This window comes from Zootoca vivipara, chromosome 12, assembly GCF_963506605.1.
Source record: "Zootoca vivipara chromosome 12, rZooViv1.1, whole genome shotgun sequence".
In the NCBI taxonomy this organism is placed as follows: Eukaryota; Metazoa; Chordata; class Lepidosauria; order Squamata; family Lacertidae; genus Zootoca; species Zootoca vivipara.
The window spans coordinates 12,985,276-13,008,268 of record NC_083287.1 but is presented as its reverse complement, the minus strand read 5'-3'; the positions used below and the strand labels follow the sequence as shown (position 1 = coordinate 13,008,268).

Sequence of the window (22,993 nt, the reverse complement as noted above, 5' to 3'; positions counted from 1 at the left end):
CTTGCCCTTGCCTCTTTGAGTACTTCCCCCTGCCCCAGTGCCCCCTAAATGTACCCCGGTGGCAGAGGTGGGCGCTCCCAGTCCCCAAAGAGAGCCTTTTCCTGCTGAGGACTGGAACCACCAGTCCCAGAATCCCCACTTGGGAAACTGGCACTCCGTGCCTACTCTATGTTACCTAGGAAACATCAGTTTCCCACTAGGGATTCTGGGACTTGTAGTCCTAGTTCCCAGTGGGAAAAGACTGAGGACATTGACCCAAGGTAGAAGCAGCAGCAGAAGCACTAGCATCTAGTTGTTGTTTGTTGTTGTTTAGTCATTTAGTCGTGTCCGCCTCTTCGTGACCCCATGGACCATAGCACGCCAGGCACTCCTGTCTTGCACTGCCTCCCGCAGTTTGGTCAAACTCATGTTCGTAGCTTTAAGAACACTGTCCAACCATCTCATTCTCTGTTGTCCCCTTCTCCTAGTGACCTCAATCTTTCCCAACACCAGGGTCTTTTCCAAGGATTCTTCTCTTCTCATGAGGTGGCCAAAGTATTGGAGCCTCAGCTTCACGATCTGTCCTTCCAGTGAGCACTCAGGGCTGATTTCCTTCAGAATGGATAGGTTTGATCTTCTTGCAGTCCATGGGACTCTCAAGAGTCTCCTCCGGCACCATAATTCAAAAGCATCAATTCTTTGGCGATCAGCCTTCTTTATGGTCCAGCTCTCACTTCCATACATCACTACTGGGAAAACCATAGCTTTAACTATACGGACCTTTGTAGGCAAGGTGATGTCTCTGCTTTTTAAGATGCTGTCTAGGTTTGCCTAGCATCTAGTAGGCTCCTTTCAAACCTATCCCTATCCATGATTAGGAGTGGGATGGAATCAGCCACGAGCCTCCAAAGTCCAACACTATCCAGTATACTACACTGGCCCTGCGATACAGGGTTTCTGCAACTGTGGCATATCTGAGCTTATTTTCATATCGTACCTCAAATGCAATCATTTCTTTGGTAGTAAGCTCGAAGCTTTTTCTTGAGTGTTGTGCATTATCCCCCGACAGCAGTTCAATAACCTGCTTTGTAGCTGACACATAAATTGAGCAGCCCAAGCAGCTTCACGGTGTAACAAATTAACCTGCACCTATTGCTGTCCGGCAAGATAACACTGAAAGGATACAGCATCACCATCAAATCCCGTCCCTACAAGTTTTTTTCTGGGTGTTCCATGATCATATTATAAAGGTGTATATTCCTGTGTATAAGACTACTTTTTAATCCAGGAAAATCTTCTCAAAAGTCAGGGGTCGTCTTATACGCCAGGTCGTATTTCTTATACGGCGAGTATATCCCAAACTCTATATTTTAACTGGAAAAGTTGGGGGTCATCTTATACGCCGGAATATACAGTAGTTGTGTTCTGTGTTGTAAATCAAGCACTGCTGGGAGTTGTTTATTTCTGTTTTCCAATATATTTCTTATCAATTAAAAAATTGGCGCGGCGCAAGCAAATTTTTATTCTAAACAACATGTGGCCTGGGGGGAGGGGGGAGAGGGTGAGAACCACTGCATTATGGTCCGAGAGCTGCAAATCGAGTCATTTCATTTAGGAGTTTGCAATATCAAATTACTCAAGAATCTCTTTTTCATGAACACTCCACAGCTTTTTAAAAAATTCACAGCAGTTAATGTTTTGCAAGAAAACATCGACCCCAACTGGGTGGTATTCAACTGAGTTTTACTCAGAGGAGACCCGCCCTGGGACCTTAGGGCAAAGGGTGGGTGGTAAATAAATGCACAGAAGAAATGCCATGAATGCATCTGCAGCAGCACAACCAGACTCCTTTATCTGCCCCAGTTGCAACAAAACATGTCTCTCCCGCATCAGTCTCTACAGCCACAGCAGGCGCTGCAACCTTCCAAGAATTAGACCTCACCACCAAAGGTGCATTCCTCCACTGTATCCCGAGGCAGAAGGATGCCAACCTGTGACTGAGGTCACTAAATTAATTTCCATACTTCTACGCTGAGTAAAACTTAATTGCATACAACCCATGATATTAAGTATTTCATACCTTTATCCACCCTCATCTTATAAATCCAACAGCATTTATAATACAGTAGGGGCATTTTTTTTTAAAAAAAAGTAACCTGCTAAATTTAAATTTGGAGTGTTTGCTTGAGAATTCCAGGCATCATTTTCGTTAACTCCAAGAGACACTGCCTTGGTCTACAATCCTACCCCCCTTTTACCTGGGAAAAAGCCTCATTGTTCAGTGGGACTTTTTTCTGATTAGCTGTGATCTGCAACACATACCCCATGTATTTTTAAAAGGGAAATTGCAGCCACATTTCTAGACACTTCAAGATGTTTGTGTCATACCAGCTAGCACAAATATACATATTTTTAAGGGGAGGGGGGTATGATTGTTTAAGAGGCAACAGCAGACATTTATGAATGTTTATAAGGCATATGGTAGATGTCAGAGCCACTCTTTCTTGCCATTGGCAAATTTTGCTGTGAAATTTGTTTCCATAATTAATGTGTTTTGAAGCGAGTGACCTTATGTAACAACAGAATAAGCCTTAATTATTGTCGGTGATTAATCCATTTTGTTGGTTTTATTTTTAATCCTGTTATCCTAAAATTAATTTCCAATTTAAAGGTCATCTTACATGTTGGTGATATCGCATATGGCAATGCTGAGCCTCTCTTTCTTGTGAGAAATAAGGGTATCTGATTATCAAATACACAGAGTGACTTATCCACTGCCCTATATGACAAGCTGGGTGATTCTTTACATTTCTGTATCATGACCCACCTAATCTGTGTATATAAGGCAAAGCAGTTCTTTGGATATATCCATATTTAAAAACAAACAAACACATTTTAAAGTACCAGGCCAGTTGGCCATCCAGTCCAGTCTAGTTTTCTCACCAGATGACTATGGAAAACCAGCAAGCAGAACCTGAGTCACTTTCCCCTCTGGTGGTTTCCAACAACTGGTATTCAGAAGCATGTTGCCTCTGACAGTGAACATAACCATCAAGGTAGATAGCCTTGATGATAGCCTTATCCTCCATGAATTTGTCTAACCCTCTTTTGAAGCCACCCAAGTGTTCCCTGGGAGGGGATTGTGCAAGACTGGAGATGATACAGGACTTGGTCCCAACGTTGCTACACCGGAACGTGGCCTTAGTCTTCCGGAAAAGGGTGTTAGTGCAATGCCAGGGATAAGCAGTACAGTGGTACCTCTACTTATGAATAACTCTACTTACGAATGTTTCTACTTAAGAATGGAGCTCCATCCGCCATCTTGGATGCGGTTTAGATAGGATTTTTTCTATTTATGAATTTTTAGATAGGGTTGCTTATACTTACGATTTTTTTCTCCCAATGCATTCCTATGGGATTCGACTTACAATTTTTTTTGACTTACGAATGTGCGTTCGGAATGCATTAAATTCGTAAATAGAGGTACCACTGTAAACCCAGAATGCAGTGGCTGCTATATAATCCACGCGGGTATGTCAATTAATAATAATATATTTATTTATTTATATACCGTCCACTCTGGGCGGCTCCCAACAGAATATTAAAAACACGATAAAACATCAAACATTAAAAACTTCCCTAAACAGGGCTGCCTTCAGGTGTCTTCTAGAAGTCAGATAGTTGTGTGTTTCCTTGACATCTGATGGGAGGGCTTCCACAGGGACGGTGCCACTACCAAGAAGGCCCTCTGCCTGGTTCTCTGTAACCTCACTTCTAGCAGTGAGGGAACCGGCAGAAGGCCCTCGGAGCTGGACGATGGGGGTGGAGATGCTCCTTCAGGTATACTGGGCCGAGGCCGTTTAGGGCTTTAAAGGTCAGCACCAACACTTTGAATTGTGCTCGGAAACGCACTGGGAGTCTAGCAGGGAGGAGGCAGTGAAGAGCAGAAGCTGAATGTCTTGCGAGAAGTGGTGAAGGCAAGCTTTGTTGGGGCAAGGTGGCGTTGAAGTTACAGAGCTAGATTTCCGGAGCTGGAGAGTGGGCACAGTGAAAGCTTTGATCTCTGTAGATGAGCCAGCCCACCCTAAGCCAAGGTCAATGCTGGCAGATCTTTAGCTGTCCCAAGGACCGTAGAGATGCTAAATATACTCTGCTTTTTCAGAAGGGGAGTTTTTGCACATTCCCATTGAATGTAATAGAATATCAAACTTCCTAGTGACTTCAATAGGATTATATGATCCCAGCTTCATAACACTTGGGTCAAGATCTCAATGCCCTGTAAGTTAAGCAGGAAATAGTTCCCTTTTGAAGTCAGTCTCGGGAACTAAGAATACAAGCAATATTAACTTTTTAAGGTGTTGAATGGCCTCCATCTGGGAAACTCACTGCAACAAAAGAGCGGGGCAGGCTCCCATTTACAGATGTTCTTACCAAATAGGGTTCCATGCTATGAATGCAAATGGAAGTTCCCCTTGCTTTGCCTATCTACAAATCCAGCACCCAGGATTTCTTATGCAGCTTACTGGATTGGAATTTTTTGATTTCTAAGTATGCATCCTAAAATATACATTTTAACACATTTGGGTGAATGTTTTTGAGCAAAGAATTGTATTGCGAAATCTGGAGAAGTGCAAAATCTGAAGGATAAGTATGTTCTGATCTGTGTATTAATCTAGGAGGTGTGAATTAAATGTGCAGACCAAATGAAATTCTTCGCCATTCTTAGTCGTGCATACAGTATTTTTATCATTGGGAACGTTGGGGAAATAATACAGCTTCTTGCACTGCAACCTGTCAGGGGGACTCCCTACAGGGAGCCTCCTCCCCCCATCATCCTGACCAGCACTTCGCCCAGCGGGTCAGGGGAAAGCGGAGTGGAAGGCTCAGTGATGCATCAGAGACCTGGCAACGCCCTGGGGAACAGACGGTGGAAGAAGGGCTCAGCGACGTATCAGAGCCCCTGCACCACTCTGACCATCTAGGGGAGGAGGGACGGCTCAGGGAAGCGTCGGAGCCCAGGCACCGTCCCAGGCAGCTATGGGAAGAAGGGACACCGCTCCCTCCAGTGCCCGAATTGAGGCGCTCGCCCAAACGCAGGGCGAAGGGGCGGCATTTCGGGGTGCCCAGGTTATTATGCTGGCCCCGAAGCTGATGAGCGCCATTGCCGGGTTCTGAGAGTGACTAGGCGGTCATGTTTTCTGCTATCTCTGCACTGTAAATAGCATGCACAATAAAACCTTTAAAGACACAACGGGCTGGAGCGTCTTTACTCGGGAGTAGCCGCAACAACTCCCTGACACAACCCTATTCATTTCTACTTGGAAATAAATCCCACTGAGCTCAATGGGCTATCAAATAAGTGTGCATGGGATATAAAATCTCCAAAAGGAACTGCACTCTTGACTCTTCCTCTCACCAGCATTCCTTACATAATCCAAGTAAGTTGGTCTATAGGAGGAACAGCTGAAGCAAAATAAAGCACTTAAGTCCTCCCTGATTTCAGCTTAAGCCTCATTTGAAATCAATGAGATACAGAAATGCTTTAGTGAGACAGTTTTCATAAATCCTTATTTTTCCTTCACCAAGATGTACGGTATATAAACTAGAAGTGGGTCTTTTTTAAAAATATAAAACCTATTTTTCCACCAAGCAGCAGACTCCTTTGTCATATTATAAGCCGCTTTCTAACCCTGATGGATTCAAAAGTAAGAGGAGAAAGGGGCTGATGAGCAAGCCCAAAAGCTAAGCAGAGCATCGTGGTGGCTGTAAGCCCTTAGCATCTCCAGACTCCCCAAAGGGCCTTGCTGGATTGCAGCCTAGCGAACTGATTGATAGTTTTCAGCAGCAATGGGTAGTACAGCAGGATATCAAGTCAACTGCACACACATAAAGGCTCCAATGTACATTTAATTGGACACCTACCTCAAACCACTGCCCATGCGACTGCATTTTCAGGATGACACAAGGATCTGGCTTGGAGAGGGCATCTCTGTCTGATATGCTTTTGCAGGCAACTCTCAGTTCCACCTTCGTCAGACATGGGCTACTAAAGATCCCCAGAGTATTGGCCGCTGATTCATAGATGTTGCTCATTTTCTGCATTCTCTGTGGGAAAAGAGGGAAAGGTTCAATGGTAAAACCACTTTTAAACAGGAACACTGTATTCTTGTATCCGTAAAGAGATTGTTCCAAGAATCTTCAGTTCTCTAATGAGGGACAGCTACGAACATGAGTTTGACCAAACTGCGGGAGGCAGTGGAAGACAGGAGTGCCTGGCGTGCTCTGGTCCATGGGGTCACAAAGAGTCGGACACGACTAAACGACTAAACAACAACATTGAGGTACAATTTCTAACCAATAAACTAAGCATGTTTGCTCGGCGTAGTCTTTGGTTACAAAACCAAATGGCACTCAGGGCCTGAACATGATAAATCAATGAAATTATTACTCCTACTACTTTGAAGTACACACAGATCTCACTACCTGAACACAATGTGTTTTCAGGAAATCATTTGTTGGGTGAACATTTGCATAACAAGTTGATGATATCCATTGATTCCTATGGGAAATTTCCTAACTGGTTCCCAACCACAGAATTTTGACCCAAAAGAATGAAAAATCTTGCAGAAAGGCAAACAAGGAATGGAAAATGCTCTTTTATTTATCCATTATCACCCCCACTCCCTCCTACTGTGGTTTCTGGAGAAACAGCTGCCATGGACCAACAAACACAACAAAACAAGGCTTGTTTAAGGCTGCTTATTTGTTTAGAGCAGGGGTGGTCAACTCCCAAGAGACTGCAATCTACTCACAGAGTTAAAAACTGGCAGTGATCTACCCCCTTTTGGGGGGTTCAGGTCAAAGTTGTTGAGCTTTTTTTTTTAGAAAGGAGGAAGGCCCATGGGGGGGGGGGTTTCGGGTCAAAGTTGTTGAGTTTTTTCAAGGAGGAGGTAAAATGTTGATTTTTTTTTTTAGGGGAGCCACAGTTGTTCAGCTTCTTTGGTGGGAGCCAGTGATCTACCACAGGTGTCCAGTGATCTACCAGTGGATCACAATCTACCTGTTGGACATGCCTGGTTTAGAGTACATGCAGGTCCAGCTGTTTGGATGTCTAAATCTGTGGTGTGAATAAGCAAGGTTTGAGTACTAATTACTCATGTTTGGATAAGTGGATTGTCGTATAATGAACATTTGGATAGCAGGACCTGCATGGAATCTGTTTAGATGACTCTGAAGTACTAACAGCATCAATGATCACTCCCTCTGCATCCAATGTGCAGGATGTGTGCGCCATCACTTATGTAGCCAAAATGGCACTATCCATGTACAAAGAGGAGATATCAACAGGACTGGGGGAACCCCAAAGTTTGCAGAATGAAAGCCAACTCTTTAGGAGGGAAAATCCCTAAGAGCATGTGTGTGAACCTCCAAGGAAGATTAAGTGTGCTCTGTGGCCACAGAATGGTGACTGGCTGTTGCCGGGGTGAGGAGACTGGAATACTGGAGTGGGGGAGGTATTGCGGTGGAGTGGAGTAGCTGGAATTTTGAACAGCAGCACTCCATTACACAACAGTTTGTTGCGGTCCCACTTGCAATACTGACAGTGAATTTCATGCTGCATATCCATCACACATGCAATAAAACTGGTCACTTACAGGATGTAGAAGGACAATGATATTTTGAAATGATATTGATGTATTTGGTTGGTAGAGAGAGAGAGCAGCGGTAGAAAGCACAGTGTTAAGGAGGATGAGCTGGAACAGAAATCTTCCATTCAAATATCAGCTCGGCCATGAGCGCAGTAGGCGGCCTTAGATAAACTACTGGCACTCTCCCTCTGATCCCGGACAAGTAGCCATCAGAAGTAGCCAGAGATTCTCCAGGGATTTCCACGGTGGTTGTAATGATTGCTGGAATCATGCATGTGAAAGTGTGCTGGACAAAACTTGTTCTCCAGCAAAGGTTGATCATCTTCCAGCCAAATCTGGTGAGCTGTTTGTCCTTTCCAGTGCTCTCATGGCAGAAAGGCATACTGGCCTTATTGCAATGAGCCTCTTCCCAGGGATAGTTGCGCTGTTATTCTTTGGCTGTTGAATCTCCACTTTTTTTAAAAAAAAAAATTCTTACCAGAATGTATGCAGCTGTACATTCACAGGTTGCTATTGCATTGAATTTTAAATAAGCATCCTTGGCATTACAGTGGTACCTCGGGTTACAAACGCTTTGGGTTACAAACTCCGCTAACCCAGAAGTAGTTACCTCGGGTTGCGAACTTTGCCCCAGGATGAGAAGGGAAATCGCGTGCCGGCAGCACAGTGGCAGTGGGAGGCCCCATTAGCAAAAGCACACCTCAGGTTAAGAACGGTTTCGGGTTAAGAACGGACCTCCGGAATGCATTAAGTTCGTAACCCGAGGTGCCACTGTATTATGAATTTATGGCAGGGGGTGCAGAAACTCAGGCCTCTTTCTCTGGCCCTCAGCAGTCTGCCCAGGCCATAGCTACCAGGTCATACCCCACACTGACTGCTCTGCACTCTTCTCTAGTGATTTCACTTGACTGGAATGTGCCCTTGTATTTCACAAATACTAAAATCAGAATTTTTCTTTTAATTTTTAAACATGATCTTTATCTTCCTTTTTTTCTTTTTCTTCTCTTATCTACTTTGCTTTTGTTTATTGCTTTGTTTTGTTCCTCAATGTCCTCTACTGTGGGTTAATGAGGGTACTCACATGAAGGTGATGGATGGTTGTTGAAGGACCCTGTGTGCGAGGCATAGAAGGGAAGACCTCCCAGGTTGGGAGGCTGGGAGAAGAGGAGCCACCCCCTTCTGTGTGAGACAAGGGTTAAGATCAACATTTGAGAGAGGGCTTTGAAGTTTGCTTGCTTGTCTGGATGGAGGATGGGGTGTTTCTCTCCATATCCACTTTTGCCATACCCTCCACTGCCATGCGCCCCCCAGAAAGTTATGCAAGAGGGAATGTGGCCCTTGGACGGAAAAAGCTTCAACAACCCTGGTTTATGGGTTGGCCATTAACTGGTGGGGATTGTCTTGCTAAAGTACTAATATGTCAAGGAAGTGTTGAATGAAGCATTCGAAGCTTGCTAGGGGATAGATGTCCACAGCTTCAGAGTTACAAAATTATTGGAAAGTTTTGTGTCCTTTCCATCTCAAGCGAGCAATGGGGTGGGGTGGGGGGTGGGGGTGAGGCGAGTATCATCACCCCATTCTGCTACATTCTAGGTTATTTAAAACATTGCACTTGTTCCACCTTTCCAAACAGATTAGATGGGGTGTTAACATTTGCATCATTCCAATCTCACAAGACTCTTGAAATGCACTGTAATAGGGCTGGTAATGATTACACCTAAAAACAAACCAACCTGGATGACTTCAGTACCAGGAGAGGTGGAGGGAAATCTCTCCAAGAAACAGAACCTGATTGCCTCATTCCGCTCGGATCTAATAAATTTCTTTCCCCCCCCCCTCCTTGATATAATTTTATACCCTTAACCTACTCCTTCTATATGCAGCATCCAAGGACAGAGTGGGGCTTGTGGTTCTTCCTCTATGATTCCCATGACCCAGTCCCTCTATTCCTAACTTCTGGAACCGAGTTAGGAAGTGGCAGGAGGACCAACCAGCCTTTGCTACTGGCCCTTAAGTGTAATCACTAATTTGCAATACAATGGTACCTCAGGTAGTAGACGCTTCAGGTTACAGACGCTTCAGGTTACAGACTCCACTAACCCAGAAATAGTACCTTGGGTTCAGAACTTTGCTTCAGGATGAGAACAGAAATTGTGCGGCAGCAGCAGCAGGAGGCCCCATTAGCTAAAGTGGTACCTCAGGTTAAGAACAGTTTCAGGTTAAGAACAGTTCTCCAGAACGAATTAAGTTCTTAACCCGAGGTACCACTGTATTCCAGTAAAGTTTGAATGCATGGAAGTTGGGAGGATAAGAAAAGTATTTTATAGCACCTTTGATCACACCCAAACCAGGCTGCATAAAAGGCAGATAAGAGAAATATTCTTCTGCATCTTAAATGGAGAATTATTATAGTTTGCTTAAGCATCTCCCCCTCCAATGTTTCACTAGCACATTAGTATTTTATTAGCCACTTCCTTCAGTCCTTCCCTGGTGAGAAGCTAGTATTTCTGAGAGGGAAATACAGTAGTACAGAAACATGATGGGTTTGAGAAGGAAGCGTCCTCTCTAGGTCACACCGTAATGCATTTTTCATTCACTGCCACGTTGATTTCATTTTCCCTTTCTTTCATCAGGGAAGAGGTACATCATGTCACCAAGGGACTCCCTTACAGAGTCATTTCTCATTAACCAGTGACACACCTCATGGCAGAAGAGATAGCTGAAAAGAGACCCATACACAAATAGAAGGCAATTTTAAAAAATGATTTAAAAAAAATTCCTTACTGGGAAAGAAGGAAATATGTAATCAACAAGGCTAGGGGTTGTTCTTGTTTGTTTGTATCTGAGTATAGATGCCAAAGTACAAAATACAGTGGTACCTCAGGTTGCCTACTCAATCCGTTTTGGGGTGCCCTTCGCACCCCGAAAAGTACACAGTCTGAGCAGCACTTTAGCGCATGCACAAAGTGCTGATAGAGTGCTTCTGCGCACGTGCGAAGCGCGCAGAACGCTTCTGCGCATGCGGTGGGACCCAGAAGTAAACACTTCTGGGTCCGCTGCATTCTTAAGCCAAAAGTACACAACCTGCAGCGTGCTCAACCCGAGCTATGTCTGTACAAGGTCAGAGGTATGACGGGGCAGGGGCATGAAATTTGAGGAATTAGAACTGCATGGGGATGAAAGACCATCTAATCCAACCCCTTAAACAAAGCACCACCCATAACTGAAGCCAGGCAGCAGAGAGAAAAATGGATGCAGTTTTGTGAGGCATTATGGGGCTCAATGCAAGGGCACCTGAGCCCTGCTTCCTATTCTTTTCACCATGGAGACCTGCTGTTAGGAGGAAGAGAGGAACTACAGGTGCTTCAAGCCATGGATGGATGGATGGATGGATGGATCTTTATTTGCATCAGCCATCGGCCATAGCAATAAAACAACAATACAATATACAAAGAATAGAAATAAAAAGTCAATTATATAAAATACATTTTAGGGTTTTGAATCAATAGTCAAATAGTGAATCTTATTCTGATTGCCCCAGCTAAAAACCTTGCAAATGTCACCTGCTCATCTTGATCTGCCAAGGGAAAGTACACTGTGGCAGTGGTTGGGCGACCCTGAATGGACAATAAAAGATGGGTGATAATCTCATTCCTCAAGTCTTTATAAAGAGTGCAAGCCAGAAGGGCATGTGCCACCGATTCGGTAGTGCCATCTGCACAGGGACATAAGCGTTTTTCGTGTGGAATCTGTCCCTCGAGTACAACCAAGGGCAATACATTTAATCTTGCGAGAGTAAAAGTGTGTCTATATTTTAGAATTGCTAGGTTATGCAGATAGGGTGCCAGAGAGTCAAAATGGGAAGGTGGAAAATAGTCATACCAAGGGCAAAAGTTCCTTATTGTTGCCAAGTTGTTCTGACGCTCGATATCATTTAGGCGCTGACAAATTAGACTGTTCTTCAAGCCATGACACTGAGATGGGCCAAGGTCCTCCAGGGTCTGGGAAGGGAACAGACAATTCCAAATCCAATTGCTAAAGCTAGACTGTTGCTTTCCGTAATGTAACAGAGGTCTGCTGCATTCCCTTGGTTTGGTCAACTGTTGCTGAGGGGAAGAGATGTAGCTTGGTGGGAGAGCACCTGTTTTACATGCAAAATGGAGATGCCAGGCTAATCCCTGACATCACAAGGTAGGGCTGGAAAAAGACTCCTGCCTGGAACCCTGAAGAGCTTATCAGGGGGTCAGCAAACTTTTTCAGCAGGGGGCCAGTCCACTGTCCCTCAGACCTTGTGGGGGGCTATATTTTGGAGAGAGAAAAAGAACAAATTCCTATGCCCCACAAATAACCCAGAGATGCATTTTAAATAAAAGGACACATTCTACTCATGTAAAAACACACTGATTCCTGGACCATCCACGGGCTGGATTTAGAAGGCGATGGGGCCAGATTTGGCCCCCAGGCCTTAGTTTGCCTACCCATGGCTTATGCCAGGGGTCGGCAAAGTTTTTGTGGCTTGGGCTGATTCACGGTCCCGCAGACACAGTGGTGGACCAGAGTGCACATGTGCGCATGTGCAAACACTATTTCCAGAGCTCCTTCCAGCGTGGAGGAGGCGTGCACAGCTTCCCACTGGCTGCAGAAGCTTCCTGAAGCAAATGGGAAGCCAACCAGCATTGCGGAAGGTAGTCCCCGCTCTGCTCCGTGCCGGTTTAGTGCAGTGCACGGGAGCGGAAGGGGCCCATGGGCCGGTTAAACAACCCCCATGGGCCGCTTGTGGCCCATAGGCCTTAGGCTGCCGACCCCGGCTTATGCCAATGATGGATAACTTTTGGCCCTCCAGAAGTTTTTGGTGCTTGCTAGGGCTGATGGGGGCTATAGTTCAGCAACATCTGGAGGACAAAAGATTCACCTCACCTGCTGTAGACAATACAGAGCTAAATGGACCAACGGCCTGATTTTTTTTAAAAAAAAGGCAGCTTCCAAAGTTCCAATGTTGCGACTTTGTTTCTCCAGACTTTCCCCCTCCCTCCAAGCTTGACCATGCATCTGCCTGCCTGCCTCATACTTCTCCCTCCTAGACGCACTTGATGGGGACACATGACAGATTGAATTTTATTTGTATCAACCGCTGCAATTTTTGCACAGAGTACATCAAACGTAAAGTACAACTGAACAGCTACAATTGCCAAATGAAAGACTGTACAAATTAAGACTCAGAGAGCACCACAGTGGCCCTTATTTTAAAGGTAGCTGCTAGAAGTGTTGCTGTTGCACATGCTTTCAAATAACATGATTCACTTTTGAGTATGAAAACTAGAGAAGTGACATTATAGATTTATTGTGCCCTAGAACTGCTGCTTGGAAATTCAGCTACATGCCTCAGGTTAATGGTTTAGCACTGACACAGCCCTTTCAACCACCTTGGCCACTGTACTATGTCTTATTTTATAACTCCAGCTGGACAAGCAGCATGCGGTATGATTCCTGAAGATGCCCAATGGTCCAATTTGGAGCACCTATTGCCTACATGTCTACCATGCCCTGAAGTGTCCTAAGTGTATGATGTTTTCCAGTGATTTATTCACTTATTAAATGTATTTATAATCCACTCTTCAACCAAAGGTCTGAAGGCACAAGTATACACAGTCTAAACCAAAGACTAAACAATAAAACTGAAACATAAAACAAGATATGACATTTGGTTTGCAAATAAAACCAGCAGTATTGACAGATATTCAATGTCCAACATACATCACCCCTTCCCAAAAGTCTGGTCAAAGGGATGGGTCTTTACCTGCCTATGAAATGACACCAATGCTGTGGCGAGATGCACCTTTGAGGGGAGGTCAATCCACAGGCAAGGGTTACAGCAGAGAAAGTGGGCCCTTGCTCCACTCCATGCCTAATCTCATTAGAAATTAGGATTACCAGCAGGGCTTCTAGAATGGATAGTTTTGTCAAGAGGAAGGATGGAAGCATGTTTGTGGGGAAAGGGAAGTATTGTGAATTTGATGCAATGAATACCTTCATTCTGGCCGGACTACATATTCATTCTGTGTCCTGTTTGAGAATGTTACTTTGAGACTGCAACATGGTTTGGATAATGCAATGACTTCAAATCAGCAGCCAGAAAGAAAGGCCACCACATTTTCATGCATAGTAATGACAGAAACCCACTGAAGCAAAAGTTCGTCTCAATGTTCTCACTGCTCCTTCCCAACGTAATTATAACACAACAATGGCTTGGAAGCAACGTCTTCCTTATGATCCCCAAGTATGACTTTCCTGTCAACTCATTTTACAGATGGCAAATCACAGAGGTTAAGCAATTTATTCAGAGACCATATTGTCAGAGCCCATGTTGATACTTTTCTGTATATTTAAAGTTCACTCATTCTGTCTGAAAGATTCTGTAACAACGAAGTGAGCCTTCAACTAAGAACGAATTAGATTTGAACATAAGCCTGTGTACTGCTTAGCAAGTCAGGTCCCCGTCCCCCCCCCCCCACCTTAAGAGAAAAATCCTCTTCTATCAGATTTCTTCTCCATCACTTGCTATTACTCCAATAAATACACAACAGCACAGTAGAATACAGCAAAACAACGTAACACCAATAAATCCACATTTGAGCAGACTCGCTAACCAAACTGACATGATTTGAGCTGCCTGCGTGACAAAGTAGTTTTCTGATTCCTTTAGCATGCTTTTTACTTTTGCAAGTTCTCTTCATTTTAGAGAGGTATGCATAATAGACATTCAACACAGGCATTGATTACATTCTGTCCTGATAATGTCTGCAGTGGTATAGTAACCGTGAGCAGCAGTTCAGCACCATGGCCAGCTCCAATAAATTTACTTGTTAGTCCACCAACAGCTCACAATGGATGTGTTCATGGAATGACGGAAATTTGTGGCAGGGAGCACGGGGCACTATTGGGGAGTGTTCTGAACCCTTTGGGTGCATCAACAGTCTCCCCACAACTACTCCCTCCAGCTACCCCTTCTTTCCCCAGCTGGGATTGGAGACTAGAAATAAGCTTGGTACAGAGTTCACAGGGATAAAGTAGAATGTGAGAGAAGCATGAAGCACTCATTCTCACATTTCTCTCTCAAAATATACACTCCTTAATTTCCTTTATTCTGCATCCATAGGGAGGAAGAGTGAGGCCTGTGTTTCTTGGTGTAACATGAAGTTCTGTCCTCAGTTTAGTTGACCCCCTTGATTCTATTTGTGTTCAGTTCCTCATTATTATTTTTAAAAATTATCTTGACCTCCTGATTCTATGTGTGTTGGCTGAGAAGTGAGTCCCACTACCGGTAGTTGCAATAGAACTTACTCCTAGGTAAATGTTCATAACTGATTTTTTTCCCTGAAGGTGGAGAGCTGTAGTTCAGTGGTAGAACATCTGCTTTGCATGCAGAAGGTCCAAGATAGGAGTGGGAGAGAGCCCTTCCTGAGACTGTGAAGAGCCACTGACAGTCAGAGTAGACAATACAGAACTAGATAGAGTTGCAGTCTTAGTATCATTCCTGCTTCTATTAAAGTGCTTTCTAAAACAGCACTTAAACACTTCATTCTCTCTCTCTCCCTCCCACACACACAAAGAGCATTTTATAACTATTTAACATCACAGTTACCAGCTGACATCCAAGAAATAGCAGAGGACCTTCTATCATCTACTATTCAAGACAACCATGTAAGGAGAGCTGTATTCTTTATGGACCAGCTCTGATCAATCTCCATGGCGGTAATGCTGCAGCCTGTTAAAACTATCTCCATTAATGAGGACAAAATGTAAACTGTCAGCACTAAATGGAATATATATTAACACTTACTAAGGAAAAGGCAAGAGGTGAGCTACATCCTTCCAAAGAAAAGGCCAGTGCCATGAAAAATTAATTTATCCTGCTCCTGTGCTGGTGTTTGTGCAGCTCAGGCAACAATCAGGGATGATTATTTAAAATGACATCTATGGAAAGAGGGAAAGAGCTCTTCGCCAAATGAGCTACATCAATAAATTCAGAAAGACGACAAGATGAGAAGAATTGGCAATTGCATAATTGTGAATGCTAAGAAGATCTCTTACGGCAGCTAATGCAGTTGGACAGCAGGGTAGAAGGTCTTAGAACAAAGTGCAAACTGTGCATATGGAGATATACATATCGCTAACAATGTTAAAGGACTCATTACCATCTAACCAGCTGTTTGAAATAGAAAGTGATAAGACAGTGCCACAATGGAAAGAAATTAAGACATCTGATGCCAACAGAACTAGGCTTGTTAATCCAGCTCAACTCTCAAGTGAGTAAAGGCAATGGGTCACTGTATTTGGAAACTGAGATGAAGCTACAGTGCCTATTTCAGCTGAGTTTTTGTACAACCACAAAATATAAATTCAATGCTGATGTTGCAAATTTCCTTCATAACCAGCAAAAGACTTGAGACTGTGGTAATGAATATAAAGGTGACTGCTGTGGGAATAATGCAGCCACATCCCAAAGGCATAAACTGGTGCTTCCGCGCTCCTCTCTCAAGTGGTATGTGCCCTGTGGAATGCCCTCCCACCAGATGTCAAAGAGATAAACAACTACCAGACTTTTAGGATACATCTGAAGGCAGCCCTGTTTAGGGAAGCTTTTAATGTTTAATAGATTATTGTATTTTAATGTCTGTTGGAAGCCACCCAGAGTGGCTGGGGAAACCCAGCCAGATGGGCGGGGTATAAATAATAAATTATTATTATTAATTATTATATTATATTTAGGGTAAAGTGTGCTTCTCCAACAACGATACAGTAAACTACCACTTCTGCTGAGAATTTTAACTCCAAATGCCAACAAAGGAGGGGAAACTCCCATTGTGAAAGCAGAATTCATTCCACTTGCACAGCGACTTAGATGAATACAACCCAATGGCTTTCCACAGTGTATATTGTTGTTTAGTCGTGTCCGACTCTTCGTGACCCCATGGACCATAGCACGCCAGGCACTCCTGTTTTGCACTGCCTCCCGCAGTTTGGTCAAACTCATGTTCGTAGCTTCGAGAACACTGTCCAACCATCTCGTCCTCTGTCGTCCCCTTCTCCTAGTGCCCCCAATCTTTCCCAACATCAGGGTCTTTTCCAGGGAGTCTTCTCTTCTCATGAGGTGGCCAAAGTATGGATCAATGCCTTGTCGTGGCGAAGGGGCTTGAATAACTCAGAGAAGCTATGAGCTATGCCATGCAGGGCCACCCAAGATGGACAGGTCATAGTGGAGAGTTTTGACTAAACGTGATCCACCTGGAGAAGGAACTGGCAAGCCACTCCAGTATCCCTGCCAAGAAAACTCCATGGACAAAGACAACAGTGTACATAACCTTGTACAAATAACAGTGACATATATTAATCTTTTTGTGACTAAACTCCACAGGGGAATTATTGCCTAGTATCGAAGTGCAAAGTTGTGGCGTATCTAAAGATTAGAAAAAGAATAGTTATATGGTAAATAAGGTATAAGAATAAGATTTAGAAATTACTACAGAGGATTTACAATGTAACGCAGTTGGAAGGGACATGAGGAAGTCACCGATATTAGAATAGATACAAGTTGAAGCTTTGAAATTTCTGTTTTTATTTCTTTTGTCTTTTCGTATTTTGTATTTTTTGTATTTTGAATTTTATCTTTGTTTGTTACAAAATAATGAATAAATTTGAAAAAAAAAAGAAGCTGCTGTGGCGTATCTGCAGCCCTGGCCTTGGATGGGTTGCAGTACTTGGCAGCCAGTGAGGAGCACACAGTGGGGCACTAGTGTGAACAACACACTGTGACAGCTATTGACAATTCCAAAGCTAATTAACATGGTGACAACTACAGCAGCGATAGGGAGCCATGGCCCTCATTATATTGCTGGACTACAGCTCCCATAACATCTAACCACTGGACATGGGGGCTGGGACTGTTGGCATCTGCAGTCCAAGAACATCTGGAGGGCCACAGCTTCTCCATCCATGAGCTAAAGAGCAGATCCACCACTGGTATAAAGTCTACCGAAGGTTGAAGTATCTATACAGAGACACATGTTCTAGGCTTCACCATCTTTGAGGGAGTGTGTTCTGAGTCTGACTAGCCTTGAGAAGATCAGTCCTCAGTTAAAGGAGTAGTGCTCTGTTTCACTGGCATGCATTAAGGCAAAGGTGACAGCTCTCCTGCAACCCCAGAGTTGGTCTAGTTGTGAAGCAGGGGTGTTCAGAAATGACTTTCTGGGAACAGTAAGAAGAATGTATTTTGGCAAGAAAATGTTTTCAGGAACAAGGGATTAAAGAAGCATGGCTCTTTGGGATTCACCCTCCTCGTTCATGGAAGGGTCTACAACAGAGCTTTCCAAACTGTGTGTCACATTAGTGTGTCGGCTGCAGTGTGTCGGGCCAACACTCCCTATGCTCCTGCCGGGGCTGGAAAAGGGTTAGTTTAACTGCCAGTTTGCTATGAAAACTGAATTACTGTATCGTGAAATGATGCATCTCTAAAAAGTGTGTCACCAACATGAAAAGTTTGGAAAGCTCTGCTCTGCAAAAAGATTGCTTCAGTGATTACTTCCTACGATGGTTTAGGGAGAAAGTCTCCTGGCTCTCAGTATTCTTTATATCCCACAATACCTCTTCTGAAGCAAAAGTGTCCAGTTCTGGACCATGCCAATTAAGGTCTGTGCCTGGGTTCTCCTGAATATTCCCTTAACCATAGGAGGCTAATGGTGATCTGGCACAGATTACTAGAGATAGGGTGCAGAGTCTTTTCAGTGGTGGCCCTAAAAATTGTATTTCTTTTAATATGAGGAGGTTGCTATGAAACATATATATTTACCTAGGTTTTTAATTCCATTTGAAGATAGCTAATCACTTGGCTATTGTTAAATAAAACAAGGCACATATATGTGTAGGTTTAGTTGCTTATTTCCTCCCTTCCCCCTCCTCTCACCCCCTCAGTGTTGAAGTCTCAAAAATAATCCGCAGAGTAACCCTACCTGCTAACACAGTAATATTCGGTACTCATATATCTTGTGTTCTCATTTTGTATTTCTTGACACAAAGCGTTGCAGAATATTGAAAAACACAATATAATTCAACAAAAGGGCATGGCATGTTACTGGAAGAAGGCTTGCCTCTGACAGCCACACAAATGATTGCTCAGGCAGAGCTCAACAAATTGGCGAAACTGACAGTAACACAATAGTTCTTGGTCAAAGAGCAGAACATGAATGTTTATACAGAGTTATCCATCCATGCTAGTTCTAAACCTCTCATAGATTTGGAAGCTGTACACCAGCAACACACACACACACTAGTTTATATATATATATATATATATATATATATATATATATATATATATATATATATATACAGTATATATAATTATCTAGCAATGATGGTAGCATAATGAAAGAGTTGATGATTGTGGATTTTAAAGACACCACACTCTTTTATCTCTAGTCTTTTGAGATTGAGTGGTATTTTCCCCTCAATACCTACTGAAAACTCAATACCTATCATTTTCCTTATGATATCAAACTACCTTTATCTTTACCAGGAAAATGACTTGGGACCCAATTTAGATTTTTTTGGGGGGGCTGACAGCTACCATCCTAATATGAATTCAAGTAAATTCCACAACCTTCTGAGAGGTAGTAAGGCACTCAAGGACTATGCTACATTATAGAACACTAGTGTCATTCAGCCCATTTAATAAACGGGCGCTAGAACATTCGGCCTTTTTCGGTGGCAGCGGCGTGGGGGGGGGGGTTATTCCTTGTCTAATTGATTATTCCTTCTCCCCTCCCTTTGATCCTTAATTTATCCCTAATTTCCCCCCCCCGTTCCCAAACCCCAAGCCAAAGTCCCCCCCTTTTTTTACCTTTAAAGCCCGGGCTCGGCTGGGGGGTGCGGGGGTATTTCTTCCTTTACCCCCTCTGAAGCTTGTATTTGGAGTGCGGATCCCTCCCCACCCTGTTTTCGCGCGCTTTTTACGCCTGCCGTTTGGTTCCTAATTTTTCCCCGTCAATAGCGCTGCTGCTTCCAGGGCCCAGTGGCCGAATTCTGGCTCCTGGACGGCCTGGGCGGCTGCTCCGGGGTGTACGCCCAGTTTTTCGGGGGGTGGGGGTGGCTCCCGCTACTTTTGTTGGCCTCCGTGGCTGTTTTTCAGTCGCCTGCTGCATCCAGGAGGGAGTTTTGCCGTCCGGGGGGCTTGCGCCTGCCCCGGCACTTTCTGAGGGTCCCGCGGTTGGCGCTGAGCATTCGGTGGCCTCCCCGCGCCTTTCCTGGCCGTTCCGGCCCAGCGGGGGTCTCCCGGTTGCTTGCGCTGTTTGGGCCTCAATTTTGGGCCTGTTAGTGAGGAGAAGCCGGGGCCTCAATTTTGGGGTCATCCCGGCTTCCTCCTCAGGCTCTTGGGCACGTTGAGAGAGGGCCTGCTCTGCTTAGGAGCCTTGCTGCCTGCTCCTGCCTTCTACCTGGTGGCCACTGTTTTAACTGCTTATTGAGCCAGTGCAGGGCAGGGGGGTGGGGGGTGGGCTGGGGAGAGCGTGTGTGTGTGTGTGCGTGTTGTCTCTGCGTCCAATCCCTGTGTCCCTGGGGCACATGCTCAGTAGCGCGGAAAACGGGACACAGGGAATCTGGATGCAGAGACACTTGCACTTTATTATATAGGATATATAACATGAAAACTATCTGAGCATGGGTCTTGCGAGTTATATTCTTATTGGTGGAAAGGTGTGTTACAGGGAAAATATAGAAATAATAACATTAAAAGTTGAAGTGTGTGTGGGCAATGTGAAGGTTGGAACGTGAAGGTTGGGTTTGCAAGAGAACCACGAGAGAAGGACAAATAGACATGTTTGCAGGAGCTATTGCTATAACTGTTTAGGACAAAGCATGGAAGGAAATATAAAAAGTTGCTATGTTTTGTGATTAAACCAAGCACTGCCATACATGGACAGAGCTGCCTTTTGCTTCCCTTTGCTTGCAAATGTATAAATGTGTGTGATATTTTTTCATATTTAGGGTACCACCCCTTAATTACTTGCTGCTTGCGGCTGTGTCGCACTCACCTTGAAATGCCTAAATAAATGTCTTGTTTGACAACTGGAGTCTTATTGGCCATCCAGGCTGAACACACAGAGTATTGGGTATTGAACCCCAACTGGTGGGATACTAATTATCTTAAACTACATAGATACACAGGGACGCGGGTGGCACTGTGGGTTAAAGCACTGAGCCTAGGGCTTGCTGATCAGAAGGTCGGCGGTTCAAATCCCTGCGACGGGGTAAGCTCCCGTTGCTCGGTCCCTGCTCCTGCCAACCTAGCAGTTCGAAAGCATGTCAAAGTGCAAGTAGATAAATAGGTACCGCTACAGTGGGAAGGTAAACAGCGTTTCCGTGTGCTGCTCTGGTTCGCCAGAAGCGGCTTTGTCATGCTGGCCACATGACCTAGAAGCTGTACGCCAGCTCCCTCGGCCAATAACGCGAGATGAGCACCGCAACCCCAGAGTCGGTCACGGCTGGACCTAATGGTCAGGGGTCCCTTTACCTTTTACATAGATACACATATCCTTCTATTTCCAATGTTCAGAGGTGAGAGCCTGTGTTTATGTAGCCATGCACACAAGAGAGATGCCTCAGAGGTAAGCTCAAGGTAAACTCAAAATCTGGAGAATTATAACAAAAAAAGAGGGGGGCGTAAACCAATGGGGAAATACTTCCCAAACATCTCAGTGAATAAAAGTGCACTCAGTGGCTACATAATTCTGACTTGACTGGAAACGGGGAGGGAAGAAAACATGATAGAAGGAGAGATGGAATGGAGTGTTCTGAAGAGGGGCACGGCTGACTGGATTAGTGAATAGGAGGAGCATGCCAAGTTTTGTTGCACAGCCTATTTGTGAATACATCCTTTGCAGTAAACCTAAGCCATGAAACACTCTTTTCTCCTTGCTGATCACAAATTAGAACCATTGCCAAGATCCATTAAGTTTCAAGAAGCAAATACTCTCAGGCATTACAAAATTAGCCCCAGCTGAGAAGCTACGTTAACTCGTGCATTCATTTCCCTTCCCTGTCAAAGTATTTTTTATTTAAAAAAAAGTGTGGTTTTTTTAAGCCAACCAATCCTCTCACTTTTTGAATGCAGTGCATTCCAGTAAAGGACATCCGAGGACCTAAGAAAACACACACCACATCAGAAATAATGGCAACTAATGCAGCCACAAGTCGGCACTATGAAATGATGTGACCTTTGTTCAGACCAACGACTTTATATGCTGTTGAACAGAGATCAACTGATGGTTTCCACTTAATGGGTTGCATCCAGTGTTATGGAAGTGGTGAGCAACATGTGCAACCACTTTCCTCCTCTTCCCCCACCCCCAATATCTTCTGAAAAGCACTTCCAGAGGTTTGGGGCAGGGGCTGTTTTATATGCATGTTTTTATTGCATGGCAGAATTGCTTTGAGACCCTGTGTAGGAAATGATTTATAAATGAAATATAATACTAATGAAACGATAACCACTGCATGAACTACTGAGCTTTCCCAGTCCAGGAACGGGCTAGGGAAGTCGGGCTATAGTACATCACACATTGCTTACTTTCAAGAATGGATTACTGTGACATACTCCCTCAAGCTTGATCCAGAAGCTGCAGCCTGTGCTACATCACTCCCCATTTGTGTGTCGAGACCCCGAAGCCACCCCCTTGTTGATGAATAAGACACAAGGACACAGATATTAAGTTAATGGTTATTGGGCAAATGTAGGCCACAACTTTATTGGTTACAGAATGTGAGCAGTATTGGCTTAGGCACTGGAAATGACCCAACTATATCTGACCCCTGCCTGTCACGCAGGGAGTCCTGTAAGGGTCAACCACCAGTAGGGGGAGCCCTGTCAATGAGAACCAACTCGAGCTCCCCCTGGGTTCCCGACGGGGTCGTGGCATGGCCCTAGCCCAGCCCCGGGCTTCGGACAAGATCCACACTCCCGGATTCCTTTAATGGAATACCTTAAAGCTTGGAGGGGCAGTTGATGGCCACACCTCCCCCCCCAAGATAAGATCAACCAATGACTAACTGCCAAACCTTACAAGGTTGTGACAGTTGCTACAAGGTAGGCAAAATCCAAGTGGCCCATGCCAATATGCCAAGTGGAAAAATTCCTACCAGGCCCCACAACGGCGACCAACCGAGGTCCATAGCAAGGCCAAAGTTGAACCTGAAAATAGGGAGGGTGGGCGGGAGATTGAAGAAGCGAGCCAGAAGGAAACTCTCTGGCTCGCACCTCGGTTTAAACGGGGCCCAGCCACGCCCCCCCAGCCAGCGGATTGGCTGGCTGGCCA

At 44.5% G+C, this 22,993-nt stretch overlaps 1 protein-coding gene across 1 annotated transcript in view; it reads right to left on the bottom strand.

Annotated features, from left to right (window-relative positions):
* The window catches only part of CPNE4 (copine 4), a 197,096-nt gene that overhangs the window by 128,780 nt on the left and 45,323 nt on the right, over window positions 1-22,993 (bottom strand). The window contains exon 2 of the mRNA XM_035129268.2: window positions 5,902-6,084. Coding sequence (XP_034985159.2) covers window positions 5,902-6,081 — 180 coding nt within the window. The 5' untranslated portion in view covers window positions 6,082-6,084. The remainder of the gene's footprint in view (window positions 1-5,901; window positions 6,085-22,993) is intronic.